This window comes from Psittacula echo (genome assembly GCF_963264785.1).
Source record: "Psittacula echo genome assembly, chromosome: 4".
Lineage (NCBI taxonomy): Eukaryota > Metazoa > Chordata > Aves > Psittaciformes > Psittacidae > Psittacula > Psittacula echo.
In genome coordinates, this window is record NC_137738.1 from 66,203,316 (window position 1) to 66,225,686 (window position 22,371).

The following is a 22,371-nucleotide window of genomic DNA, read 5'->3' on the forward strand; positions in this document are numbered from 1 at the left end:
TCTGATCTGTTTATTAACATGAAATCACTAGGCAGTTACACAGCAATGTGGTTGATCTGTTGAACTAAATTGATACATTTTTTCGCTTGTAATATCAACCGCTCTGTAATTGTAATAGAGATGAACATAAGGCATAATATTTTTATTGTGATATTTAAGTTATTCAAGCTATACATGTTTTAAAACCCACTGAACTGGTAGCAGTAATGGATTTCAGCTAACTCTTGTGTATGAGAGTTTGCTTGCTAAACTGTCTTTTGGTGTGACAAGTCCCTCTGCAAAGATATTCTCTCTTTCAGTTCATTTGTTCAGTCATGAAATGGAACACTTTTGTTTAAAGACCAGTTGACAACTAAAAGTAGGGAAACTCCTTTTTCCATTGTAGAAATTCATATGGAAGAAGTACAATTTGTAATTATTCTTGAGAGCAAGGTGGCTGAAAATAGATATCATCTGTACTTCATAAACTGAACTATGTTTAAATACATGCTTACAGAAACCTAGTATTTTTTAATGTGTCTGTAAATATTAAATGTGGCTATTTAGTATTTTAAAATATTTTAATTAATGACGATATTATACGGTAGAACAGCAAGTTAAAAACATTAATTGCGCAATAAAAAAAATCTTAATTGTGGGGTTTTTATGTAATTGATGATGTGTGAGTCAAAATGGGTAAGACCTATATAGCCATTTAAGTAGGTATATTAAGACAATATATCTTTGATTAATAAAGATCTTTGATTAATGAACTGTCTGAATATTTATTTGCAAACCAAATTATTTAATGATTAACAGCTGTGAGGATCGATCTTTGAGGTACAAATGCAGATTGAAATTAAAATGACTTATTTAACTGATGATATCTTTGTTATGCTTGGCATGCCCAGTTTGTGGTTGTATTTTATCAGCCCACTGTATTCTGCCTTTTGTTCATTCAGTGGAGGGTATTTCTTTTTCCTTTTTTTTTTTTTTAATCTCTTCTGGCTCCTTTCTGACACTGTCTCTCTAACCTTCAGCCTTAACAGCCCTCCTGCTTTAGATGTCCTTCCTTTCTACATGGTTAAAATACTTGAAATTCAGCTTTGATTTCAAAACAAGCCGAGCAAATAAAACCCCACAGCCCAACTAAACGGCTGAAAGTAATCTTGGGTAGCTGACATGATTTTATCCCAGGAGGGAAAAGCTAAGGGAGATAATTCTAATATGTACCTGCCAAATTACAAGCTGGGGTTTTGGATCCTTGGGGGAATTTTCTGGTTTTTTGGTTTGTTTTGGAGTGTTGGTTTTGGGGGTTTTGGTTTGGGGATCTTTTTTTTGTGTTTGGATTTTTTTTTTTTTTTTTCAGTAAGAACATTTGATGTGGGTTGGATCCAAGTATCCTTCAGTAGTTGCTGCTTTGACTGCATAAGAAACGAGGCAGAGAGCTTCTTCCTCAATTTATGCAGCATTTTCTTTCAAAAGTCTGTCTTGCACAGTTGCGCTTTTCATGTGTTTGGTTTAGTACCAGGTTATCTCTGTGGAGATTGTACTTGAAGACCACTTGAAAATAACTGTTGCAGAACATGGCTGAGTACTTACCTATGTTACAGCTATTTTTAATTTTCATTTGCAGTGTCAGTTAGCAGCTTCTTTAAAAGTGCTTTCCTTCTTCTTCAAAACTCAACTGAGTTTTAATTTTTCTAGAGACACTCTCCTTTACTATAATTTGCTGGTTTATCTTTTATGCTCAAGTTAAGCAGCAGAGCAGCCTAAGCAGGAAAATCTGCTGACAGAATTTACTAGTGCTCATTCACAGTGAACTAATTTAGTGTATTCTGAGTGTATGCATGAGGGCTAACTTTGAGGTTTATTCTGTGGTCAAATACAAAGTTGAGTTATGCTTGTGGAAAGGTCACCTATGGGCAATGGCTTTCAGGGATTTTGTGTGTGGGTTTTTTTTTTCTTCCCCCAATATTTAACTAGGTTTATATCTGTTGTAACTGTAATTAATGTTTTAAAAACAAGCAAAAATTCTATTGCCATCACTTCACACTTGTACGTGTCTGTTGCCTTCTACTAATACTCTTTCCTAAGGTACATTTCTGTAAGATTATTCAGAAATACAAAGCAAGAAACACCTCTCACCTCTCTCTGTTCTATTTAGACCTTACTAGAATGTAGTTAAATAACTTTTCTTTATATAAATACGATAAACTTCTGTATTCCTTTAATTAGGCAGCAGATATACACGCTGGAAGAATTAGTACAAACGAGTTCTTCTGATTTTGGTAAGTTTAACACATTTAATTTGACATTGGGTTAGGTATCACTATCTTTTCATTACTGAAATATATTATTGCAGATCACACTTGTGCTTTCTGTCTTTACCAAGGGCTCATGGACTGTGCCACAGAACAGCATATAACCAGCACAAACTTGCAGTAAAGGTACAAATATAGGCAACCAAGTGATGTAAGGTAGTGTGAAAATAGATAGGGAAAATGTTGAGAGTCAGTTTGGAACCAAATCTGCCTGTATAGTAGGTGCACAGGACAGTACTGACCCTTCTGAGCTCACTGGTGGATTTGGCATTAATTTGACTTGAGCTGAGATGTCATCCCTAAGGTAGAATTTGGCAAAACTGTTAACTCATTTATAAAAATGGAAAGTTGCATCAAAACTCCCAGTAACTATTTTATTTACAAAGATAGTGGGTTGAGACTTCTAGTTTTCTCTTGGCTTACATTTAAACAAGTTAGTAATATTTGTTTAGTTTAAAGTTACTTTCAAACTTAATTTATCTTTGCAGCAGGATTGATAAAATGGGATTGCTACAAAACACTTTATTTCAATTAAATACTAAGGCACGAGAAGTAGTATGTTTGTGAAGGATTATTGCAGCCTTGGGCTTATTGTAAGTTTGAGGGCTGAATTACTTAGCAAGTTGAGAAGTTCAGTAATTACTCAGAAATAAACTGACTATGGTATCTTCTTATTGTTTGAGATATACTGCTAGTATTCTAGGAGTAGGAGTGAATAGTTTTATGCATTGTTATTATTTTGGTTTGATATTGGCATGCTCTGCCATGTAAATCATCAATATGAATTTATCATCCGGCTTCTGTCATATGATTCTGTTGACTGTATCTTGAAAGTCTAATTTTGCTGATGTTTAATACATAAGTGGAAATAACCTTATTTTAAATTACAGTTGAACTTTTTTTTTTTTAGTGGCTGGACACCAAGAAACTCTTCTGTAGTCCTTTTCCCCTTCAATTTAAGCATCTGCTTGGTTCTCTTGTCTGTATCCTGATCTTCCTCTTGTCACATAAGCTGCTAAAATAAATAACTGTTAGATTTTATGTTTTGCACCAGGCTTTTTTGTGGCTTAGAGCAAGTCACTGATACATCTGAGACTCAATTCCCCCTTTATACAGCAGGCAGTGTGATGTTAGGTATTACTGATGTTGTAGATAAATGTGCTATTGCCACTGTTAAAGCCCTCAGGTTACCCCTCAGTATATCTTTGTCGTGCATATATGTTTATACAGATATCAATATTGTACATTTAATTTCATTCCCTATCAGTCTGAATGAGTTTTGGAGTCTTGGCACTAAGAACTGTGTAATGTGAAAACCATATAAAATCTTTTCTTATGCTCTGTGTTGTTTTGTCTGGTTTTGAAAATGCCTGATCTGTTCTTAACATTCTAGTGTTGCTGGTTTGTTCCGCTTATTTCATTGTTCAGTGATTTATGACACTTTATGAAAGATTTTGTAGTAGAATAATATAAAATTTTGCTTAAACAGATCTTCTGAGAACTTAAGATAATTTTTTTTTTTTGTTTACTGCTACAAAGCAGCAGTAATATGTATAAATAATTCATTTAGAACAGTGATTTGAGTCTTTAAGCCTATGGTTCATTACCATGGCAGATCCTATGGCTTCTGATATAGTTGAGGGTAGGCTTTGCACTGGAATGTCATGGTACTCGTACCAGTTGATTTGCTTCTGTCAGTGAGTGTTGTTGCTTGAAAGATGTTGAGATAGGCTTACATGCAGAAAACTTTGTGGGGTCTGTAACAAGTGGCTTAGGTTAGCTTCAAGGTTACCTGGAGGGCATGGGAGGGAAATAAAGGGAACAGAGAGACCAATAAAGGAAAGAGAAAGACTCCCCAGTGGTGAGCTGGGGAGAGGAGCAAAGACAGCTGCCCTTCCATGGACATGCAGTCCAGTGCAGCAGGTGGCAAAGAGTTTTTGCCACCCATCTCTTCTAGTGTGATACACTTTCACTTGGGGGCCTGCTCAAACTCCTTATTTGCTGTTCCCAGTTAGGCTGCTCCAGTGATTGGCATCAGAAGTGTTACAGGCTGACTAGTTGCTAAGCATTTGCATATATACATTATTGGGAAGTAGTTAGTGGGTATTTAAATTACTCTATCTGCTTTGTTATGCACCAAGCTTCATTTTTCTCTAACGTAAGCTGAAAGCTACATGGCAAAGTGTGGGAGTTATGAGTGATTCTCACACCAGTGGCGGTAGCTTCCAATGAATCTCTGCTGTAGTAATGGTGTTTGAGCTTGCAGGTGCAAGATAAGGAAGGTAACATCATAAGAACAACAGCTTCAGAGAGGGAAGGGAGACACGTAGCTGCAGTAACTAGCTGAAAGGATACAGAGCTGCAGGTGAAAGGCAGGACTACAGGACTGTGAATGGATGGCTCTTGGCATTACACCATTTAAGGGACTGTGCAGCAATGCGTTGCTTCTTAAGAAGAGAAGTTACAAAGCTTGTTTCCAAATAAGTCTATCTGCTTAAGTTCCCCAAGAGAAAAGAATGCTGAGAAATTGTTTCACGCCTACCTTTTCTGAAGGTGTCTTGGAAGCGGACAGAGAGCAGGGTGGTAGGGTTGAATGATTTCTTCCAGCGCTTACTGCTTGCCTCTGCCTCCTTTCCTGAGGGACTGGATGCCTTCTTTTCTCTCTGTATCTGGATATGTGCCTGAGATAATAAGATGAAATATGGATCCCTCTGGCAAGATGATGTTGAGAAGTGGGTGTTCGCCACCAGCTACCTCCCAGGTTGTCCTCAGAATAGGGTGGCTTTCCAGTGGTTTGGTTTGCTTAGTGTGGAGAATGCGTATGTTATGTGAGTCATAGTGTGGACACATCTGCTTTAACCTGTCAATCTCTTTTACTTCAGGTCAAGCTGCGAACTTGCACTCTGAAGCAGAGAGCATCAGGCATCAATGTACTGAGTTTTTGAATTATGTGAAAGTTTTCATCTTCAGGTGAGTTTTGCACACAATTTACTAACTTATCTACTGAACTTTGTGTGGCTGCTTCTTACTCGTTTTCTGATTGTATGTCTGTATATGTGTGTTCAGGTATCTGGAACCCCCTAAAGAGGAAAATGATGGAATGCTCCATCCATATGAAGAGCTAGAAGCGCAGTTACCATCAACACTGGTGGAAGAGCTTCATGCTTTGACCATGCACATTGGTCACCTTTGTGAGCTTCCTAGTAGTGTCTTGGCAGCATTTACTATTCAACATCAGGCAAAGGTTAATGTCTTTTATAATTTAAAATTATTTTTTGTGTAACAGTACATATTCAACTTGCTAAATTTTGGCTGAATAACATTTCATGTTTCTTCAGGCTGAAATTTAAGTTACACTTTATATTGCATGTTTAGAAAATTCCTCTGTTTTGTCCTTACTAATAGTTAAAATTTCTGAGTTTCCCAGGGGAAGGGGCACTTTTTAAAACCTACATTCTGAAATCTTGATTCAAAATAGGAAAAGATGGGGTATATAAAGAAGAAAAGTGCAGACATGGAAGCAGGTACTGCAACATTAAACGCTAGTAAAGTATACACCAATAAGATTTGTGCATACATATAATAACTAATGCTTTCAAATCTTTAGAAAGAAAAAAGGGGCTTTAGTCTTAGGTTATATAAACTAGTATCTGGAGGGGAGTATCTGCTGAGAGGCACCATTTTGAATGTTCCTGTTTGTTTAGCTTGTCAGTAGGGCCACTGTTGAACTGATGAAAGAAATAGTAATTTCAAGTAAACTGTAAGGAAGAGAATATTGAAATTTTGGAATTACTAAAACACACACTTTAGCATTTTATGTACTACCTAATACTTCTCTGAAAAGGAAAGGATGACTAAGGGTACTTTAGTCTGTCAAGCTTGTATTAAGACACTGTGTTTAAATTATACCTTAGATCAGATTCAAGACTTCACGAATATCCTCTACAGATAGAATTAGTTGTAATGAAGGTTTTGTGGTTTTGTTTGGGTTTTTTCTTTTCATTAACTGAGTAGCATGTTTGCATATTACAATGTATTTGATCATACATAACGATAATGTTCACTGCAGGCATAATGCATGCCCATCTTTGTGTGTCTCAGTAGAGTATCCAGAATTTGCTAAAGAAATCTGAAAAATAAATAAATGCGTCTATTCTAATCACAGCTCTTTCCCCCATCGTGGCATTTACTACATCTCTACTTGGATATTTATTGGATACTATTGGAAGTTCTTCATGTACTAGATGAAAAAATGATGAGTAAGTATGCAGATTTTTTTCTACTACTTCTTGTACATATGACTTACCTATATTTCTCATCTTAATTTATCCAGACTCATTTACTACTTTTGGTAGTTTTTAAGCATAGCTATATTTGATGCGGTAAACTCAAATACAGTGAGGGCAGGTTCTTCGTGAATCTTCATGTAACGAAGATGAAATTAAATGTTATTTAGGAATTTGTTCTTAACCAAGATGATGAAGTTTGCCCTCAACTGATGCTTACAACATAATATTTAATAGTACATTTTTGACGTCACATAGAAAAATGCCTTTGCAGAGACTCAGAATGCTAACAGTAAACAACAGTTTTATGAAAACAATGTAGGAAAAGTGTCTGAGCATGGACCAGAACAAAGAATCTCAGAAGAGAGAATTTGTATTGTTAACCATATGAGACATTAAGAAAATACTGGGCAAAAGAAGAATGTTGCTTTAGTCAGAGGAGCTTGTAAAAATGCATCAAGAAAAAGAGCCAAGGCATTTCCCTTTTTTCTTTTTTTTTTTTTTTCCCTAAAAAGCCTTCAAAAGAGCAAAAAGATTGATAAGAGTAAGCTGTTCATAGAAGCTAGATAGAAAAGGTCATAGAATGCAATACAACTGAAGAACCCATCTTCAAAGTAGTTCAGTTTGCTGAAGAACTGCTAAAATACAGAGGAGAACTCTGCTCTGTGAAGCATGCCCATGCTAGCAAAATAAATCACAAAAATGTATTTTCTTTTATAATCATTGTGTCACTACAAACAGTCCCCCTTCCCCGTTATAATAAATTATCAACATAAGTTCCATATAGGAATTGCAACAGTTGGAGTAATGTTGAGGTCTAGAAAGAGTGCACTGTATGTTTAGCCTAGGTAACTGGTACTGAATCTGAACTCTTGGGTTAGTTTCTGCCTGCTCTGAGTGCTGTCACAACACAGCCTTGCTCAGATTAAAGCATCTTCTCTGTTTATGCATATCTGTGCTAATGGATGATGTGTGGGTTGGCTGTTGTTCTAAAATTCTATGTTTCTTGTATAATCTGCTGTGGGATAACCTGTTTTTCTTTTGAGGGGCCTTTTGGAGAAGGGATAGGAAAACTGTTGGAGGCAGTCTGTTGTTCAGAATTCTATATTGATTTCTAGATCAAGTTCTGAGTAATAGTGCATTAGTCTTGTCTTGTTGTGTAAAGTATACTGAGCAGAAACTTCACACTACTAAGACCAATGGCAGGATAGTAGGTTCAGGGCTTCACCCTGCATTTCCATGAATAAAATACAGGCTTAGTTCTATTTATCTTCTGTTCCACTGATGTGAAAGGAGTTGTACTGTTGAAAGCTAGTGGGATGAGATCTTACAGCCTTTTAATTTTACCATTTTATCTGTGATAATGCCTACAAATGCTCAAGTTGGAATATGTTCATGCCAGCTTTTTACATCAACACATCCATAGGAAAGTGTTAGACCTCTCCAGAATTGTTTGTCATCAACTTGCATATCTGCAAAACATGTCATGATTTCAGAACATGCGCACTGGCATGTGAGAAAGAGGATCTTGCAGATAGATAAATCTTTATTCCACTGCAAAAACTGTGCCAATAAAAGGCTGTGAAGTGCCAAACTATTTTACTGTCAACCAGAATAATACCAGACTTCAGTGTAGTCAGGAAGGGACTAGCTTGAACTTAGAATGGAAGAACTTTCCCAAATGAGTTTGTAAATTACAATTACATACAGCTCAACAAACCAATTCTAAAATATGTAGAATAGAAAAAAAATTCATTTCTTTCTTGTATTCATACAGCCAAACCCAGGACTAAATAGGTCTAATTTTCTTTTGTGTTTTAGGACAAGTTGTGTATGCTAACAATTTCATAAATGTGACGGGGGAGAATTTAACCAGTATCAGTTTATTTGAAACACACTGTGGAAATCTCATATCTGATCTAATAAGCTTGTCCATCAACAAGTATATGAAGGTAACTTTTTTTGTTTATATAGGAAATGGGCAGTTATATGCTTGTATTAGGAATAATACGAATGAGATATTGCAACAATGCATAGATAACTTCTGCTGGGTTTTAAATGTTATGTATGGCTTTATATCTCAATGTTTTAAAGAGTGTTATTTGTTAGGAGCTCAAATTGTGTTATATTTATTCATGACCATCTGGCAGTTGAATGAGAGAGTAATATTGAAATGCACTGTGTACAGAGCAGAAGTGAGTGCCACATTGCCTAAGTTCAGTGTTCCAGGTTCAGTGCCAAACATGGCACAGTCTAAAAGGTTTACAGCTATAGATGTAAAAAAAAAAAAATCTTTTCAAACTCTCTCAACAGGAACAGAAAGAGAATAACTATAATCCTGGCAGTAAGCTAACTGGACACTTACAGAATGTTATATTACGGTTTATTGTTGCACTGCTCCTGTTTCTGCAACCTCGTCTTTCTGTTGCAGCTCTTTTACATTTGTCAAGAGAAAACTTGTCCTTCTCTTTTCTTTTTCATTCTTTCTATAGCTACAGTGTTTTTCTCACTTGTTTTGAGCACTCCAAAGCTAGAAAGTCATAATAGCTCTATATAGCAGCTAGTAAAAAAGCTGCCTAATCTTTGTATCATTATGAAAACAGCTTTAGATGGGCACAAGACTGAACTCTGAGAATAAGTAGCCCTGACCACTGTATAATTTATGTTTTTCTAGTACAAAGACATGGAAAATGGAGTCTCCTTTCTTTCATATTACTATTTGAGGGTGGGGCAGGAAGAGCTGTGTCAACTTTTCATCACTATTCTTTTAAACTATCTGTAGAGAACTGTTACCTTTTTTTTTAAATCAGTTTTTATCTATTAAATTATTAGATAATACTGCAACCTTCTCCCCCATCAAAAGGTAAATAGATGGGAGTAATTTTTTAAAAAGAAAATTCAAATAGCATCTTTTGACCATCATGCTTGACGAGAGACTTTGAAATGTCGGATGTTAAAATGGCAGATTCATTCTACTTCCACAGAGACATGTTGCAGAGAGATTGTTTTGCCACCACTTTTTCTTCAGCTCTTCCTGCGTTTAGACCAATCTAGTTCTGTTTGAGATTAATTTCTGAAGTAGAGCTTGTGCTTGAGCTAGATAACGTCTCTTCAGCTGGTGCCTCCTCTAGTATGCATTCATTGTTATAATAAGTAGTTGAAATAATGTCTCTCAAAATTTTTAGGAGCACAACTGGTACCCATAATAGATGACAGTGTCAGCTCATCACTAAAACATGTCATTAAGCTTTTGGCTGAGAATATTCAGAAGTGCAGTTCTTAACATATGTGGGTATCCTTAGAAGGAGGGACATAAATGCTGATCCTCCAGACTCATATTATCAGATCTGTTTCTTGGGCAGCTTTGGTATCAAGATGCATTACTTGTATCAGTAACTGAGTCCATTGTGCTCTGAGATACATTTGATGTAGAAATATGTATTCTTGGATATCTTGTTTTCATTTTCAGCAGGCATATATCTGGCACCAGAGCTCTATTTTCCCAAAAGTAACTCAATTTGAAGTTATAAGCATTCTTACCAAGGTACTGAACTCTGGGACGTTGCAAGAGGAATTCAGGCTATCTCTGAAGAAGACAATGTCTCAGTGATCCTTAGTCTAGCCAGTGCCTGTATAGTGTCTTACTTTGATACTACTAGCCAGTCTTTATCCTGGATGAATACTGCATGTCTCCTGCAGAAGAGATCTTGCTGTCTTGTAGAAGACCACAGTAGTAGATGCAAGTAGTAGATGAAGAAACCTAGATGCTGCAACAACTGGTACTCCATGTAAAAGGCCTAAAACTCTCACTTGTAAGATAGTCTATCTACCTAATACTTTTGTAAAATGCCCCAGTGTTATAGTGCATCTCTAATAAGTAGACTTCTCCTTTCTGAGGAACCTGTTTTGCTCTTTGGTGATAAGTTATAACCAGAATATTTTTGAGGCGCTTCAGTTGTGGGCAGTTAGTACTTAAATAATGAATTTTTCAATAGACTCTAGTGGTAACACTGATGTTTATTCTTAAGATAATGTTTGCATAAGATTAATTCAGGTGCTTGACAGATTCTCACAACAGATCTTTAACTAAAAGCATGAGGAGGTATAGGCACATGAAAAACTCTTAAAAGTCTATATGGAGTGTGAATAATAGAATTATTTTAAATATTTCAGTCTTCCCTTCATGATGTTGTAAAATAAATTGTCAGGGTTCACCCTGGCAATTTCATAGCTAAGAAAGGTTCTTTACAGAGAGAGGAAAACTAATTATGTGTCACTTATAAATACATTCAATATTATAATTATTTTATATTTAAACCTGACTTGGAGCTGTATGAAAACAGTAGTCGTGGATGATAAATAAAAAGTCTGTGTACTTACAGAATATTATACAGATTTGAAATTATTGCTGATATACTTGTTCTTCTAATTGTGGGAGTGTGGTTTTTAGTCATTTACTTGCACTTCTTTAATGTCACTTTCACACACTACTGCTGTCACTGGCAGTGTATTTTGATTTTGTTTTTAATTTGCACCATTAGGTTTCTAAATTCAGAAATTATTTTAAGTTCCAGTGTGATTTGAGAACAGCTGTGCATGAATGGATCAGGAAGAGCATGAGGTTATAAAAATTCAGGATTCACCTCATCAGATCTGGGTGTCTAGGAGTCAGCTGTCTAAACTAGTCACCCTAGGTTCTTTGTCTTGTCAAGGAAGGATAGGAACAGTTCTTTCTCCTGCACTGAGTTAGATGAATTACGCTCTCTAGGTGTCTATTAGAAGTGCTTTAGAAGGGCTGATTATTCAGACTTGGACTTCTCATTGTTTAGGGATAAACTGAGTATGAGCTGCCTTTTCTTGCCTCTTTTCTTTCTGCATTTCTGCCCTTGTGTCCCTGCTGAAGGTAAAATGTGCTTAATTATGGTATTTCAGCAAAGCTTTTCTTGCTGTTTTTGACACTTCTGAATATAGTTCAGTGGATTCATAGGTCTGAAGACAGCACAAGCAAAGTTTTGTCTATACTATGATTATTTCAAATACAGTGCTGGTAGGTCTTAAAAACATTAAAGCACACAGAGAATTTTTATGTATTTAGCAATTCCTTTTGCTGTTTTGTTTCACAATTCAGGGAATGTAAAGCTGAAGGATGAATCACAAGAAGACTGCTTTGCATTTGAAATGCATCAGTCTGAGTGAATTTTGTTAAATATGGAATAGTAATCAAATAACGTACACAACTTGAAATAATGCTGTTTTCTGCATATTAAAAGAATGCCTTGCAGTAAGTTTACCGAAAAGCAGATTTTGTGAAATGTTGTGGGAACATTAACATCCTCATGCCAACAAAAACATATTCTACTAGCATTATGCCTAGTCATTAAGTATTTTCCAGTTAAAAATAACAATAATAGCTATTAAATTATCTTAAATCTTTCTTATCTTCCAAAAAATCTAATCAATTATTTTATCTTTTCCCTACTGTCAGACAATGAATCAGTATTTATTGCAATTCCTTTTCATTTAGGCCTCAGAATTCCATTTTTCATATGATTAAATAATTTTTGAAAGTGGCTTAGAAGAAACTAAGAAATAGCACACCTATAACTTATGTAACATTAGTAAATGGTCTTTGTTGTATGAGATACAGTTTGGATGTTAAATAATGCACCTTCCAATGTGTAGTTTTAGATGTATTATGTAACTGCAGCAAACCCCAAACAACCAAAATATTGGTACATAAAATGTGGTTTAAAAATGACACTTCTCTGAATAATTGTATTGCCTATTCTCTTTCAGGTGAGACCTTCTGAGGCTCTAATTAGTCACCATTATCCCTGTACCTGCATTAAAGAGTTATGGGTTCTACTTATTCAGCTGCTGGACCATAGAAATAAAGGGTCTCACACAGAGGTAATGGAAGAATACTGTTACATATGCATGTGTGTTACATATGCAATGCAGTTGCCAAATGTTCCCAGATTGCCATGAATGCATGAGTTTACGTATGATGGAACGGAAGTTCGTGTTTGTGTTGGAAGGACTGCATGCTACCTATGATGCTTTAGATTTCTATCTTAAATGCGTGTCAAGTCCTGATTCTAGGTTTGCAGTACACCTGTTTGGTTATGATGTAGGGTACTGATAGAGTGCTCCTTGTACTAAGGAAAGTAAAGCAAAGGAACAGACTCTGAAAGCAGTACGGTAGAACAAAAGAAAAGAAACTGTCTTTACCCCTTAGAAAAAACAAAAAAATGTTTGCAAATTCTATGTTATGTCATGCAATGATTTATCTCCAGGCATTAGAAACGCGAGTACAGTCAGACCAATGATACGTGTAGCCCGTGTTTTGGTCTTCGCTACCCATACCTTAACTACTTAGACAAGAACAACCTGGGTTTTGTTTTTTGATCCTGTAGTTGCTGATCTCTTTTTATACCCCTTATACTTTTATTGAAAGAGCCAGTCACTACCTGATCTCCTTCCTTATACTAATATGACTTTATATGACTTTTTTTTTTGGTATCTCCTACCTTCTACCTTTTCTAGGCTGAAAAGTCTTACTGTATCAATCATTCTTTTTACGAGCACCATTCTATACCTGTGGTCATCTTTGTCACCCTTCTCTGAACCTTTTTCTGTACTACTAGATCCTGTCTCAAATGGCAGACTACCAGGATTGCATGTAGTATTCCAAGTTAGGTGGCCGTATGGTTTTATACATTGCAATACTGATGTTTTCTATTTTGTTCTTTTCCTTTCCTAATATTTCCTAGTATTTTGATTTTTCTTTCTTGACCTCTAGTTAGAATTGATATGATGTTTCTCTGAAATAAGAAGTGTCAAAATCCATTGAAATTTTTCTGAAATAATCTTTATAAAACCAAACCTGCCCTCTGTGCAATAAGTACTGCACAGAGTTCACTTAGTATAGAATGAAGTAATTTACAGGGGAGTGTTTGTACTGATAGCTGTTTAGTCATGAATGACAACAGATATAAAGGTGGACAGCACAAGTGAAGCTTCATAAGTGTTAAGTGTTTGCACTAGCACATTGAAGCATAAGAGATCAGCATTGAGATTAGGACTCAGCTAAGGTGGGTGAAATGCAGGTGCAAAGAAGTCCCAGAGAGTTTCGTATAATTAGAGATGATAGGTACAGTCTGTAAGAAGCAGTATGTGGGATAGACAGGGATCTGAGCCAAAGAGAATTAATCAGTTTGGCAGTGCTAGAACAGATTCGAAATAAACCAGGGAATTTGAACCTCAGTTTGCTGTCTTTCAGACTGATTCTCTGCTATATACTACTATATTTCTCTTGGTTAGGTTAGTCTGCCACTAAAAGTTTTTCAAAAATCTGTTCTGAAAAGTCTTCATTAACGAGCTCTAATTTCTCTCATCTGAGTGTTGGTGTACCATTCAATCTGCACGTCAGCATTCCAAAAACTTGTGATTTTGTCTGTGAAGTATCGTACCATGTTCTTCCTTGTTACCAAAGCTTGTCCTTTCATGTTGCTTTCTACTGGCGTTTTAGAGAGGACATTCAAAAGTAGCTCCCAGTTTTCTCTGGTAATACTGAACACTACTTTTTTGTTATTTTCTTTAAATGACCGCCATCTTGCTTGTTTTCTGCAAAAGCAAATTAATCAATAGGACAGTACTGTAGGCAAACTTGTTAACATAGGCTTTGTTATTCAACACAGTTTAAATTTACTTTTACGTTTTCTACAGAGTTTCTGGAGCTTGGTGAACAAAACTCTAAAGAATATCTTTGAAAGGCCGAGTAGTTCTGAAAGGATGTCTGGTTTTGAAACAGTTCAGTGTAAAGACCCATTGAGTTTTAGCTGGTGGATTATTAGTCATCTGGCCTCACTCTACCGGTTTGACCGTAATGGAAACCTAGATGAAAAGGTAGGTATGATTTTTTAGCTAAATACCTAAAAGTTGTTATAATTTATTGAGATGTCTAACTTTGGTTATGTTTGTTGATAGACAAAAATTCATGTTCTAATACAGGAATTTTCACACTCCTTAAAAAAAGTCCTTTGAAGTTGGTGGTGTTAAGGTGTGCTTTGTACAAGCCCTTGACATTGATGTTATATACCAGATATTCAGTAGATTACTGTATTAAGAAAACTTGAAATATCCCAACTAGTTAGTAACACATAGATTTAATGATGTAGCATATGTTTTAAAACTGCCTGCCTGCAGGAGAAATGCTTCACTGGTTTTGTTTTAGGAAGTGAACACATTAGATTATACCCCATGAAGTATAAACCTCAGACATTGACCATGTAATTGTTAATCCTACTTTTTTTATTCTTTAAACCAATGGCTTTGCTCTGAATAAACTCCACTCTAATAGCATTTCCTTTGCATCACAGCAATGGTATGACAAGGTTATATATATTTTTGTATATAGTTTAATTTTCTGTGTTGATATCAATAGACATTGTCTAGTAACTGTTGAATTCCAGCTTCAGTTTAGAAAGTTCTGGAAGTAAGTTGCAAGTTATTTGCTTTTAGATGGCCTTATATTTTCCAGCTAGATGGAGCAGGCTAGTCCTTGTCCCTGATGAATCAGGTTCTTGTCTGTGAACCTCACTGTAAGTGACTTGATATTACCATGAATTCTGTAAGGGGCTTCGACGAGACCCGCACATCACATTCCTGTATCTATAAGATGTATGAGGGCCATACTTGGTACTGATTTATTAAATTCCTTCATGGACCTCGACATAGTTTTCTGCAGTTCTATGGTCATGTAAGCCTTGACCTTTAAGTCTCTTCCTAGTTTTAAGTTTCATTCATTGGGAAGGAAATAGGCACTTGATGAGGCAGTTCATCCATTTTGAGAGGTGTGAAAGCTGTCAATTTTTCTTAACTGACCATAGAGGGAGCTGACTAAAAGCCAAAGAGATAGCTGCAGACCCAGAAGTCTAGTGTTTTGATTTACTGGCGCTTTTTGTTTCATAGTGGTTTGTTGTGGTTTTTTTTTACATTTCAGCTGGATTGCTTATATTCTGTAATTAGCCAAGCACCAGCTATATATTGCTTCTTCCATGAATTTGGCTTAATTGCAGTTTCTTGTAAAGTGTCTTTTGTTATTTGTAATTTAATATTTTTAATTTAAAGCTGGAAACATCATACCCTTTTTCTGTTAAGATCTTCACCATGATTTCCTAAACTGACTTAGGAGAAAAGGCTAAAACATTGGAACATATGTGTAAACTGCCGATCTGTTAAAAAAGGAAGAGTCTGATCACATCAGTTGATCAATTTGTTTTGATAACTTAAAATCCTCCCCATCATCTTTGGATCTTTAAAAGCATTAGTATATAAACAGAGAAAAAATGAAAAATGCTGAACTTCTGTGAATGCTTTTAATCATAGGTAAAATTAGACTTTCTAAGAAAGTTAAGGATTACTTTTATTTATTTTTAACTTGCAAATTCCCTGATTTGTCAAAAACCTAAAATATAGAGAAGGTGTAACTCACTGCTTGAATACTTATTGGTAAAACTCATGACCATTCTGGATGACTAGAGGACTTGATGAGTGTGGGATACTTATTCTTCCACTGCTTGCGGGTTGACAGATCCATTAGGATCCCATGGCAGGCTGCTCATTACCATGTTATTCAGACTTTTCTGATAATACCATGGCAAAATGAAGCAACCTCTTACACATTCATATGGTGGAAAATTGCAGACCACATCTGATTGTTACACTGAAGGTTGTCCCAAGCTTCTCTTGCTTTTGCCCCATTACTGTGGTAGTCAGAGAGGACCACAGTCCGTTGTGTATTTCAGAGGAACTTTAGATAGAATTATTGCTCATAGAGGAACTTAAATGGAGAGAAAGGTTATTCGCAGGTTGAATATAGAAACCAGAGTGAAGCAGATATTTATCCTGGGTTTCTTATATTTTATGCCCTAATCAAAATGCAGTGGTACTGTTCACTTTGATCATTGGAATTTTTTCCTGTCTCTTGTACTGATACATACTATGTATTTAGCCTCATGAGAGAATATTTTTTGCCCCAGGCACTATATTATTTAAATAAGCTAAGCAGATGTAGAATGGAAAAAAAGAATTCCTGTTGTTCTTATTTTAAAGTAGGAATCTTGAGACACAGTGAGAGGAAGTGACTTGCCCAAGATTAAATAATTTTTCCTTAGAGCCCATTTGTGAAAAGATAATTTCCAAATCTCTATCTGTAAATCATGAGACCATCCTGTTTATGCTCCTCTTGATGATTCCAGTAGTCTTTATGTTCAAGCTGTTAGCTGTGCTTTGCATCAGAGTGTGGTTGTGAATTTGTCCAGGAATCCCTGTTCTCTTAAGTGCCATTGGTGCTTACAAAAAATTCTATCAATAACAACAGTGACTTTTCACACACAAGAATATAGTCTGTCATAGGTAGTTGATCGTAAGCATTTCTTCAGGTGTTCTTCCTCCCTCAAATGACGGCCTCAAACATTCTTTGAATATTTTAAGATAAAATAGTCTGTGATTATAAATTTGTGAAGTCAGTGGAATTACATCAGGGCTCAGTGTAGTCCTGTTTTGTTGGTTAAACATCTGATGTGATAGCTTCATGACACATGCTTTCTTTTAATTAACTGTGATCAGAGGTGGGAGGGTGATGTGTCATAATGATGGTTATTCATGTGCTCTGTAGCAAAAGTTGCCTCTAAGCCTATGTCATCTGTGGAAGATTTTCAATTTTTTAATGTGGTCTGCATGGCCTTGAGGTTATTATGAAAGCTTTTAAAATTCTAAATAAGTTTCAGACTTGCTTCCTTTTATTTCTTCCCCTTTAGCTCATATAATGTAATTTCAAACATGCAAAGATTCATATATATTGAATATATATTTCATATACTTGAAACCATTTTTCTTAAAACTAGAAAATTTCGGCCAGGTTTCTTTGAGACTCTGTTCTAAGGGATGTACAGTACATGTCTCCTTCCGTAACCCCTCACTCAGGTCTCACTTCACTCTTCTGAAAAGCAGGATTTGTACATTTAAAAACCAAATGAGACCTGATGAGGAGATTTGCTACTTCTGAACCCTGCAGGGGTCAATTTCAATATACTGGGGGCTAGGAAAATATAGGCAGAATTACCTGGGGCTAAGAATTCTTGCCTTGCATCCAATAGTGTGAAATGACTGACTGCATGGCAAGATATGCAAACACTTCAGGATGAGCAGCCTAATATGGCTCTTCCAGGTAGTCAGCTGTTAGTCCTTGAAAAAGTTTCTTCCTGCAAACTCGGAGGGTCTTAGCTTATGTTTTTGGTTTTAGCAGCACTTTTATGCACTGTAAAGTCTCTAGGTTTAGTTGGTTTTAGGGCACACTGGAGGAGGAAGGAGGTTGTTATAAGCCAGCAGGTTTGGAGTAAGAGACGTAGATTCTGTGTATTCTCTGACAAGAATGGATTGTACACAGTTGCCATGCCATATTGACAGTGCAGCAGGGAATACTGTTAGGATGTAAATCTAGTGGGATTTGAATGACACAGACGCTAAAATATCAAAGATGATTGAGGCTAATAAAAAAAAAGAAAAAGAGTGCAGCAGGTGGTTGGTGTCATTATTTCCTGAGTTCAGGTTGAACCTGGTTGCAATCTTGTAATAAATTCCTGCTGGTGTCAGGAGTTTGCCCTAGATTACTCCAGGATCTTGTAAAGTGATCTGCATACTACAGGTGAGCTGGAACTTTGGCAATAAGCATCTTTTGTATAGATTGTGTGTCCTTGGACTATGTGAGTGCTAAAAGAATGTTCTGAGCAAGCTGATCCGGACATTAAGAGGCCTTGTAGCCATTTAGCGTGACTCTCTAGTATCTACTCATCTCTTACAAATCTGGCTTTAGAGCAGTTGACTAAATTTACTTGGAGTCTGCAGTATGACCATGACAGTGTATAGGAGTTCACATAATGTCAAGCTCTAAAATACAGTAGACAAAAATCTGATGGAAGTACTAGCTAAAACTGTCTGGGAATGCTGACTGCACTTCCTGGCTTTTACTCATTATTGGAGTGCAGCCTTTACTCCTTGGTTACTTCTTGAGGCATCCTGTCAGGAGATGCTTCTCCTGACAGGATGCTAGCTCTGGTTTCATGATGCAAAGGCTTAAGCGTCAATCACAGCCTAAGTTCTGTTTGCCACCCTAGGCATGATATGCTCTCTACTGTTCTGGCACAATTATTTGTGTTCCTGTTCTATGACCTAGGTCAGGCTCTCCTCCCTTTTTCATTCCTTCTCTGCTAAAGCTCTAGGTTGGTTCACACTGTGTCCCACAAACAGAAGTATCAGAACAACTGAGCAGTGGCAGGCTACAGCTGTGAGGCCAGGAAGAGCAGCTGACAGGATGAGGAGGAAGCAGTGGAGACTCCTTAACTGATACAGCTCAAGTTCCTGAATTGTGAAATCACAGCTGTAGTGTAATTTTCTGCAGATCTGTTCTTTCATTCATATTTTTTCTATGGATGGTCCATAGACTGCACTTGCTTCCATCAGTAATCTTTCATAACTCTTGTTGTGCAAAAATATAAAGCCACCAATAGTCAAATTATCTTATGTAAGTATTAGTACATCTTTTTTAAGAGTTCATCTTTAAAATTCTCTTGGTACTCTAAAGTTCTGTGAGGAATTGTCGTGAAGTCACAGCATTAAGTAGTGCAATCAATAGCAGAGGAGGATGGAGCATGATGGTGTTGCTGCTGGAAAGTAGTTATATTTCAATTACCAAAGCATAAGATGCTCTTTATTGTTAATTCTATACATTTACAGAATAGATATCTTCAGAATAATTCATAAGGCTTAACAGTTGTGGTAGTGGAGGAAATGAGTATAAGGCAGGACACTGATGGAAGATCTGTGTTCACGCATCTAGTTATCTACACAAGCTACATATATAGCTGAGTGCAAGAGATGATTTTTTTTTTTTTTTTTTTTTTTTTTTTTTTGGACCTCCTAGAATTGGGAGCATGTTGGCTCGGTTGCCTTTCACATTTTTCCCTGGGAAATAGTCTTAGTTGCAAAACCTTCTACCCTTTTCTTTCCTACTTTGCCTAAATATATTTTTTCCCTTCTTTCTTAAAATATACTTCACCTTGCAACTCTCTTACCTTACAGCTCAGTCTAGTTGATTTGAATGGATAGATCTCTGTCTTCCCAAGCTGAAGAATATGAATTATGGGCCATATTTGACATATCCTGTATTTTCTCTTATCTTTATAGGCCATTACCGAATGGCTAACTTCTTACTGAACTGACTAAAAGAATTCTTAGTGTTTGGCCTAGGGAAATATAACTTAGAAGTGTTTTTTTCATTGAAAAGGGAAAAACAAGAAAAGGTGAGATTGTACCTCTTCCTGCTTCTTACTACTTATATCTTCCTTTTACAGAATGTTAAAGAAATTGTAAGATATACTGCTCATACAAATCAAAAATGCCTGAATGTTTTGCTTCTTTACTTAAAGCGAAGGTTGGGGTTGCAAATGAGTCAAGTTAAAGCAGTTTCAATTGTGTCTTCTTTATTTTTTGCTCTTCATTTGGTTTTGAGGCTTAGTTTTTAGGACAGTTACCAGTTACATTCATAAAACAGAAAAGTTACTTTCAGTGACGACTGCAGTAAGAGGTCATGAAATGAAATATTTCTGAAAATCTCTTGCTTCCTTATCTTCATGTTGTTATATAATGATTCCTGTGAGGAATACAAATGCTGTTTCTTGCTGATAATCATTATTTTTCAGAAACAGAAGGAATCCAACTGGAAATATGTGGAAGAACTCCTTAAAAAATCCACAGATGCTCAAGTAAGTGTGTAAAGGAAGAAATACTGAACAAGGAAGGTGTCAGGGATGCTTTCAGGAAAAGGCAGTACATGAAACAGAGTCCACCTGATAAGTATATTTTGGGAATTCTAGTGTTTTTACCAAGGTAAATGAGCATCCTTGATGTAGGTGAACTATGGCAGCATACAGTTCCCTCCTTGTTAGCAGTTACACTTGCTTAAAAGTGGTTGTGCTTGATGCTAAATTGTCAGATAAAGGAAGGAGATAGTTATCCTGGAAGGGTAGGTATATGGCTACTCAGACAAGATGTATTCAGAATAAGAACTGGATGCTTAGAAAATGTAAACCAGATACTGAATGTGAGGATATCAAGTTGAGGAGACATGATGAAGGCGATAGTCAGTTGCATTGAAAATTCAGCTATATCCTCATCACAGCAGGAAGGTGACTTGCCTTACTGTGCAATTTGACTTACAGGCTTGAATCGAGCTCTTACTGATAAGGTTCTAGTTTCTGAGCACTCATTTCGTACCTTATCATTTTTCTTTCTGCAGAACTGTTAATGCAGTGCTTTATGGCCCAGAGGTCAGAATTGACCTCCTTTTAAAATGCTTTTAAATATGTTATGTTGCAGCTCTGTAAATTTGTTCTGAAGTTACATGGTACAAGTTGCAAATGCTGTATCAGCAACACCTATAAAAATAATTTCTTAATTTTTGTATGCTTAAGAAGGGAATAAGCATCTTTCTCAGATAAAAAAAAAAAATCTGCAAAGTTCTGTTATTGAAATAGACAAGGAAACAGTTATTTCTTTTCATTACTACTGCCTTGCTCATAGCAGCAACTGTGGTTGAAGCTGGAGTATGGAACAATACTTATTACAGCTACAGTTTTTACAAAAAGATACTTTGCAGTCATTTGGATAGTTGATACATTAAAGTATTAAAAAGTTGAAAAATCCTGCTGTATGTAAACTCACATTTGTTTATGTAGTCTTTCAGCTTAAAAGGTTCTCTTTTTGAATGATTTCACAGTATGCAACTGAATGCACACTGTGTATATACATTAAAACTACGGTGATAAGATCACTTATTGGATACTTGTTATTTGTGAGAGAAACTGGAAAGATTTAGACAAGAGGCATAGAAACTGTGAGTGGCTTATTAGATACCTTCCTGTGCTGCATTTTTTATATGTCACCAATGTCAGAAACAATAAGAAGACACGTGTAGTTAATGTTTTTCTTCAAAATATTTGTCTTTTGTTGTGAATATTTTTCTGCCTAAAGATTACTCTGAAGTTGAGTATATGTAAAAGAGACAGCTTTTTGATATTTCTGTTAAACAAGTATTGAATTTTATACAGTTTAGCAAGGCAGCTAGGTGGCCAAGTTCAGAAGATTTGAATGAGTCAATCATGAGACAGTAATATGAGGAAAATACCTGGTTTAATTTCTAAAGACAATCGCTGTTAGAATTGAAACAAACCCTCATTTGCTAAGGATATGTTTGCAACTCTTACCAGTTGTCTTAAGAAGCCTTCTAGTTTATTTTCCTTGCTTGTAGGAAATGCTCCTTGGAGAGCATTAGTCTCTATGTGTGCATGCACAAATGCATGTAGGTACTTTTGTTGAAAAAGTGCATCTTGCTTCCTATCCCTAAACACCAGCCTTCTTAGCAGTGTCTAGGAAGATTTTCTTTTATCAGTAGACTCTCCTCTGCTGATCTGTTGGCTTCATGTGGCCACTCTTACCTTTTATCTTATCCTTTTATATCTCTGAGTATTTTTGAGACCAGAAAATGTAAGAATGAGAAACACAATGGGGTATCAAGAAATCAATAATGAAATGGAACATGGAGAAGCAGGAAAAAGCAAAAGGGAGAATAGTGCTCTTTTGAATGAAAAACAGGAAGGTGTTGATGATACTACCCACTAGTGCATGGCTTGTTTGTTAGTAAAAACCTGAGCCATACTTTT

The 22,371-nt window shown here is 36.1% G+C and overlaps 1 protein-coding gene across 1 annotated transcript in view; it reads left to right on the plus strand.

Moving 5' to 3' along the window:
• The window catches only part of MMS22L (MMS22 like, DNA repair protein), a gene marked incomplete at its 3' end in the record, with an annotated part of 92,168 nt that overhangs the window by 4,776 nt on the left and 65,021 nt on the right, over window positions 1–22,371 (plus strand). Inside the window, exons 3-10 of the mRNA XM_080614650.1 lie at window positions 2,218–2,270; window positions 5,186–5,273; window positions 5,370–5,547; window positions 6,469–6,562; window positions 8,411–8,541; window positions 12,386–12,499; window positions 14,318–14,497; window positions 20,353–20,415. Coding sequence (XP_080470776.1) covers window positions 2,218–2,270; window positions 5,186–5,273; window positions 5,370–5,547; window positions 6,469–6,562; window positions 8,411–8,541; window positions 12,386–12,499; window positions 14,318–14,497; window positions 20,353–20,415 — 901 coding nt within the window. The remainder of the gene's footprint in view (window positions 1–2,217; window positions 2,271–5,185; window positions 5,274–5,369; window positions 5,548–6,468; window positions 6,563–8,410; window positions 8,542–12,385; window positions 12,500–14,317; window positions 14,498–20,352; window positions 20,416–22,371) is intronic.